The sequence below is a fragment of the Serinus canaria genome, chromosome 21 (assembly GCF_022539315.1).
Source record: "Serinus canaria isolate serCan28SL12 chromosome 21, serCan2020, whole genome shotgun sequence".
Classification (NCBI taxonomy): Eukaryota; Metazoa; Chordata; class Aves; order Passeriformes; family Fringillidae; genus Serinus; species Serinus canaria.
The window spans coordinates 83,691-91,049 of NC_066334.1; the positions used below are offsets into that span (position 1 = coordinate 83,691).

The 7,359-nt window shown below is 48.7% G+C and overlaps 1 protein-coding gene across 1 annotated transcript; it reads left to right on the forward strand.

Moving 5' to 3' along the window:
- The first annotated feature begins 2,232 nt into the window (after positions 1 to 2,232).
- HIPK4 (homeodomain interacting protein kinase 4) lies at positions 2,233 to 3,987 on the forward strand. Its single transcript, XM_050982728.1, has 2 exons — positions 2,233 to 3,556; positions 3,851 to 3,987. Exons 1-2 carry the CDS (start codon positions 2,233 to 2,235, stop codon positions 3,985 to 3,987), a joined length of 1,461 nt encoding a protein of 486 aa, XP_050838685.1.
- Positions 3,988 to 7,359: the final 3,372 nt, after the last annotated feature.

Below are 7,359 nucleotides of genomic sequence, written 5' to 3' on the forward strand. Positions count from 1 at the left end.
GACCAGATGAAGGGGAACAACAAGACATTGTTGGGACCCCTAGAAAAGTGATATGTTTCTACCTAAACCCTGTCACTCTCTCCCTGTCCCCCCACCCCTCATGCACACTTTTCTTTTTCTTTTTCTTTCTTTGTCTTTCTTTTTCTTTCTGTTTCTTTCTTTGCTTTCTCTCTGCTCTCTCTCTCTCTCTCTCTATCCCTTCGCGTTCTCCTTCCTTCCTTCCTTCCTTCCTTCCTTCCTTCCTTCCTTCCTTCTCTTCCTGCCTGCTCCTGCTCCTTCCTTCCTTCCTCTTCCTTCCTTCCTTCCTTCCTTCCTTCCTCCTCTCCTTCCTTCCGTCCTCCTTCCTTCCTTCCTTCCTTCCTTCTTCGTCCTTCCTTCCTCCTTCTCTTCCTCTCCTTCCTTCCTTCCTTCCTTCCTTCCCTCTTCTACTGTTAAATAAAATATATCCATTTTCTGGCACCAACATCTAACCCCATTTGGTTTTAATTACATTTTTTTGGTATATTTTAAACCTTCAAATACTTTCCATTCTATACACAGAGACTTAGTTTTCTTTGCTCTTCTGGGTTTAAACCAGATCATAACAGGACCCCAAAATAATGAGACATGGGGAAAAACCTAGGAGCTTAATCATTGCCACAGCAAGAAGGAAGAAATCATAGTCTCCTGACACAATCCAGTTTAAACTAAAAACCAGGGGAACAACGGGAGTTGAGTGAGTGCAGCCATTGACCCAGTGGTTCACTGTCTCCACTGGTAGGTTGCACTGAGACAGTCAGGCAGAGGATACCAAAACCCACCAGCATGCAGGTGTTGAAGCTGCCAGTATTGAATTTGCACCACTGGGGATGGATAGAACAATGAAGGAGACCACCAGGAAGGATACAACTCTGGGATGCTGGTCTAGAATCAAATTGCAAAAATTGGGTATAGTTTTGGTTGGGAGTGGGTTGGAAGGTGAGGGGAGGATGAGGACGGGCAGTGTGAAGACAGCAGCAGTGGTAAAACTGAAGGAGAAAGGAGAAACCAAACAGGTGGAGAACTTCCAGCCCCATGTAAACAGGGCTGCAGAGGGCAAAGTCCAGTGTTGGCAGTGAGTGCCCAGCATGGGTTTCTCCTCTAGGGGGTTCCCCACCAGAGCCGCCCATCACCCAGCACAAGGGAAGAAAAGGCTCTTGCCCAATGTTGAGGTCTTCCCCAGGGGCCCCCAATTCAACCAGCAGCCAGTGATGATGAAAGTCACACCATGTTTCAGTCTGGGGGGACTCAGGGGTGAAGGAACCCTTGAATTTCAGCTGCATAAACTGGCACCGAGCTCCCAACTCTTTGATGAGCAATGAACCCCCCCACCAAGCATGGGAATCTTTGGCAATCCCTTAAAATGGTGATAGAGTGGTAGAGCACCACTGCATCAAACCATCTTCAACTCACTCCAGCTTTTTTTGTAGTTGTTCAAAGATTTTGTGTATACTTTCAAGCAGGGGAGGTGTTTAATAGCTCCTTGCACTTGGCTTGGCTGAAATAAATGTTAATGTCCAAAAAAGTAATGAGAATGTCTGTGCAGTCTGGGCATGGGGTTGGGGAGCCAGAGACAGGTTTTCTGGGACTGGCAATAAGGGGGGGAGTTAGGCTGTGTTTTAGGGAAACAGAAATGGATTTCAAGGGGCTAGGGCTGGGTTTGGGGGCCCTAGGGCGGGTTATGTTTGGCTGGAGATTTGGGTATTGGGGATGCATCATGGGGTGCTCAGATGGGTTTGAGAGACTAGGGGAGGTTTTGGGGGCCTTGGATGGGTTTCGGGGAATTGGCTATAGATCTTGGGGGGCTTGAATGGGTTTTGGGGAAAAAGGGACTGCGTTTAGAGGACTAGAAATTGTTTTTGGGTGGCTGTGTATGGGTCATGGAGGACTTGGATAGATTTTGGTGGACCAGGGAAAGGGGTTAGGGGGTTGAAAATTAGTTTTCAGGGGGCTGGGATCTGTTCTGGGGGGACCTGGAATGTGTTATTGGGTTTGTGGATGAATTTGGGGACAACAGGACTGGATTTGGGGGGGGCAATGTTGGTTTCAGGGGGTTCCTCCACAAGGGTTGCTTCTGTTGTGACATCATGAGTTATCATGGTGATGTTGGAACCTACAGTGTTGTGAGGCTGGGTTGGGACAGTTAGGTGTCTGCAGTCCCCACTGGATGCTGAGCTGGAGGATCCTGAGCCCCTGGTAAAGAGCCAACCCACCATGGTGACATTAGTGGTAGGTGCCGAGTGCTATGACATAATGGCCATGGTGGGGAAAGGGACTTTTGGACAGGTGATCCAGGGGCAGTGCAGGAGCACTGGGGAGATGGTGGCCATCAAGATCCTGAAGAACTGTGATCACAATGGCCAAATAGTGAAGAATGAACTGAGGCTGCTGCAGGCTTTGCGGGAGGGGGACACAAAGGACTCTCATATCATCCATTTCCTCGAGTCCTTCAGTGACACAGTCTGGACCTACCTGGTCTTCGAGCTGCTGCAGCAAAACCTCTTTGACTTCCAAAAGCAAAACAACTTCTCACCGCTGCCAGTCCGCCACATCCGAACCATCACAGCACAGGTGCTGGTGGCACTGGTCAAGCTGAAGGAGCTCTCCATCATTCATGCTGACCTTAAGCCAGAGAACATCATGCTGGTGGACCATGCACGCTATCCATTCCGCATCAAGCTTGTTGATTTTGGTTCGGCTATACTCCTCCCTGAGGTCTGCCATGTCCAGGAGCCCTACATCCAAACCCGCTTCTACCGGGCTCCAGAGATCTTGCTGGGGTTGCCCTTCTGCGAGAAGGTAGACATCTGGTCTTTGGGCTGCGTGATGGCAGAGCTTCACTTGGGTTGGCCACTCTACCCTGGCAACGACGAATATGACCAGGTATGCTACATCTGCTCCACCTTGGGGCTACCCCGGGGTGAGCTGCTCTGTGCTGCCCAAAAGACACAGTCCTTCTTCCAACGTGTGCCATGTTCAACTGGTACCTGGCAGCTCAAACCACCAGGGAAGGTGATGGCAAAGCCGATGGAGAGGAGGGAGCATATCTTTTCCTCACTGGATCAGTTGGTGGTGGCAAATGTCTGCCCGATGCCTGATCCTGATCAGGAGGAGCTAGCCAAGCACTGTGATCTGTACAGGATGGTGGAGCTGGTCAAGAGGATGCTCACTTGGGACTCGCATGAGCGAATCACACCCAGTGCTGCCCTTCATCATCCCTTCATCTCCATGCAGGAGGTGAAGGCCAGCTTTGAGGCCACCCAGTACTACCAGCTCAGTCAGGAAGACCTGAGGGCATCCTGTAAGGATTCCAGCATAGTCAAGATCTTCCCAGGCACAGAGAAAGGTGCCTTCATCCCTGCCAGCCAGGGAGGCATCCAGAAGGCCACTGCCCAGATGGATGGGCTCAGCCTGGCTGAGCCAGCTGGGGACACTGGTGGCAAGTGTCAGCAGGACATCTGTCAAGCCCCCAGTCTCATCCACTGTGGAAGCCAGTACTGTCAACATCATTGGTGTCCCGAGATGGAGCCCACCAATGGTCACTTGGCTGTGCCATGGTCTCCCAGGAAAATGAAACAATACAGCCACTGGTATGGCAGCCCAGTCAGTGGCAACATGGAACAGAACCTGCCTGGAAGATGCTACAGCTCATCCTGTGCCAAGGTACAGGGAGGGGGCTCCTGGGCATGGGCACTCTGGGACAAAGGGTGCTTGGGGTCCCTTACATACTTGTGTTTCCTGGTGCCACATGTCCCCGGGTGCCTGAGTCTCCCACAAAAAGGAGGTAACACTCACCCTGTCCCCATGCTTTTCCCCCTGTTCCCCACCACAGAGAGCTCTGGTGATGTGGCGCAACCCCAAGCCTCCAGGGATTTGGAGAATGGGCTCCAGAGGCTGGGCTGGGACGCCCCTGCAGTACTCAGCACGCTCCTCCTACCACAGAGCCTGTGGCACTCCCAGCACCACTGAGATCCCACAGCAACCTTTGCATACACTCCAGCAGTCCAGAGCTTGCAAGAGACCTTCTTCTTCCTCACCCTCAAGCACCCCAACCACCAAAACCCAGCGCCTTGCTGGTGGAGACCACAGTCAGGGCTGCAACAGAACATACTGTGCCAGATGCTACCGGCTATGTTTCTCACATTGACCCCCCAATAAATAGTTTTGCCAAAACCTGAGAATTTCCACTGATTATTTGCCAGGGGAGTTTGGTACTGCCAATACTTGAGGAGTGTCCCAGCTTCTTACCCGGGGCTGGCAGAGCACTTGGCAAAGGTCTGTCACTTTTCACCACTGCAGCATGGGGGACCCCCATCCCCAGGCTCAACAACATGAACTTCAGAAAACTTGGGTTTTCTGTTTTTTCTCCTGCAGCAGGGCATCTCACACCTCACAAAACCTATCTGTAACTTGTTAACCAGACAGATAGCTCAAACAGGGCAAGTTGTCTTGTATGAATTATTTTGGTGTCATGGGGTTAACATTAGTCTGGTATCTCCCAACTGCCAATAAACACCTTACTGTTGAAGTGAAATTTACCAAGATAAGCTGGATTTCTGACTGACAAACACCTCACTTCACAAACTATAAAAGCTACTTTCACAAAGCAAAAATCCACACATTTTTCTGTAAATATGTGTAGTTTCTCTCCATAACAGGGATTCCTGCTTTTCAATTACTTCTCTGGAGGCTGAGTAAAAGAACTCTGTGTACATTATCATCATCTCAGTAGTAAGTTACATTTGACTCCTAATCAGTATTATTTCTTTTACTAGCTTTAATATAGGTATGATATTTTGCACTGTTCTATATAATCTACCAGTAGTTCCTTTAATTTTATACTGAGTAGTAAGTAATTCTGATTAAAATCTTTCATGTTATCTCCTTTTGTTTAATAAATAACTCATTTATAAATAGACCTAATGTGCTATCCTTAGAACTAGTTGGCCAGAGTAATTTCTTAAATTTAAACTGGCAAGGCTTGTCTAAAGCTTCTACTCACCCTGTCACATTCCCCAAACTGGAGTGGGAAGCCAGACTCAGCACAGCCAGACCCAGTGGTTCCTCAGTGGTCTATTCCTTGGCCTTGAATGGAGCACACAGACGCTCTCCCAGCACTTGGCATTGCCTGCTTACAAACTGCCTGCTCTTGGTTGGTGCTGGTGGCATGGTGTGGCCAGCAACAACTCCACTCACTCTGAGCTTCACCACCAGAACCGAGCTTGCTGGCTGCATGAAGTCTCAAGACCAGTGGGATATTCCTGCAAGATTTTTGGGGAAGGACAAAACAATCTAAGAACCGCCCCAAAGCCACTCTCAGCAGTGGCTGGTGGTAGCTCACCCAGAAATGCTGACCTCAACCAAAATCCAGAGTGGAGGCAACACAGGCATTCAGGACACCTTCCACCAATATCCCCCACACAGCACCCTCAAATGCAGCAAGGGGCAAACTTCCCCCCACCACCTGTGGGACCCAGCCACAACACATGAGGCCCCCTAAAAGAGGCCAAGACCCCCAAAAGCCCTCCAACAAGACAGAGACTCCCCCAGCATTCCTGGGATCTCCAAATGGGGTCTGGAACCATCCCAAGCTGGGTTCTGAGTTCTCATCCACACTTCTATCCCAGCTTCTCAGCTCCCAATCATGCCATTGTACTTGTGCTGGTGGGGGTTGATTTTGGGGGTTCATCTCCCTGCAAACTGCGCTATAATGTCACACATGTAGGGGTTGTCTGCTCCTCTAGAATGGTATCCATTATGTTCTTCATCCCCATCCTATGCCTGAGGGAGGTGGGGATTCCCACCTGTTCCTCTCTGTTCCCCTGCAAGGTGTCACTTTGCCCTTGTTCTTGCAGCAGGAATAGTCATCGTCCAGCTTGTCCCCTTCAGGGTCATGGGAGAAATTGGGTGGAGAAGGCTTCTTGAGGGGGTGGGGGCCAGGGATGGATGGATGGATGGATGGATGGATGGATGGATGGATGGATGGATGGATGGATGGATGGATGGATGGATGGATGGATGGATGGATGGATGGATGGATGGATGGATGGATGGATGGATGGATGGATGGATGGATGGATGGATGGATGGATGGATGGATGGATGGATGGATGGATGGATGGATGGATGGATGGATGGATGGATGGATGGATGGATGGATGGATGGATGGATGGATAGAAGGACAGCAGGATTGGCCAGCCATAGGCCATATGGACAGACAGACAGCAGAGATGGCCAGGCCAGGGGGAGAGAAGGCTGATCTGGACAGATGGACAGCAGGGATAGCCAGGATGAGGGATGGATGCACAGCTGGATGACTGCCTGGTGTGATGTCATGCCCCAGTCTGCTTGGATAGTTTAGGGGTAGGTTCTTTGAATTACTTTGGGCAGTGTGTGGGAAAAACAACAAAGTACTCAGGAAGCTCAAGAACAAACTTTTTCTTTGCAAACTTTAGAACATTAGGTAGAATAAGGTTTTTAGCAAGTTTTTCTGCCCATTACTATAGATAATAACTGAAACAGCAAAATGTAGCTGTTTCAGTTATTATCTATAGTAATGGGCAGAAAAATCACACAATGAAAATCCAGTGTCCATAAAGTAGACAGAGGGGTCCTGCTACTTTATTTGAATAAAGGGAGAGAGTCCATTGGGGCACACGCCCGCTGGGTTTTCTCTATTGAAGTTTTGGAGGGTGCAGCCTCCTATTCTAAACTCCCAGGCACATGTTTCCCTCTTCCTTTTGCCATTGGCTGAGGTACTAGGAATGCGCAGCCTTCCCTAATCACCTACCACCTATTCCCCCCTTTAACACAAAATTTTGGCCCAAGTTCAGAAACTCAGACTTTTGCAGACCTGTTTGCCATTTCAGGAGTCAGTCTGGGTTCTGCAACAAACCTGTGGCATAAAATTAGTAGAGACATTAAGATTCATTTCAAAGACATTAATACCCATACCCACACCCATGGAATTGTTTGTAAAGACATTAGCATTCAACTTTCCTTTCAGAAAAATAAAAGCATAGAAATAATATTAAAGAAAATTTATAAGGAAAAAGAAAGATAAAGAAATTATAAGAACAGAATGGTTGTATAGTTATTGCCCACAAGAAAGTCCAGCGACAAAACCTGGTTGTTGAAATTTTTATGTAAGTTGGTCAAAGTGATGTTCACAGTCTTGATCTATCAGGGGTGGAGGAAGCCTGCAAAATGCAATGATCAATAGGTTAATATATAGCCAGGCTTGGTGGGAACCCCCAGGTACCTCCCTTGGAGCAGAAGTTCTATGCTGTATAATGTGACACTTCATATGGGGCACAACTGTTTTGAGTCTTTAACTATAA

Bases quoted from the DNA above. Each gene is read 5' to 3' on its own strand.
- HIPK4 (XM_050982728.1), top strand. From the start codon at position 2,233: ATGGTGACATTAGTGGTAGGTGCCGAGTGCTATGACATAATGGCCATG. The intron at 3,557-3,850 runs GTCACTTGGCTG...TCCCCACCACAG, and splicing joins CGAGATGGAGCCCACCAATG to AGAGCTCTGGTGATGTGGCG.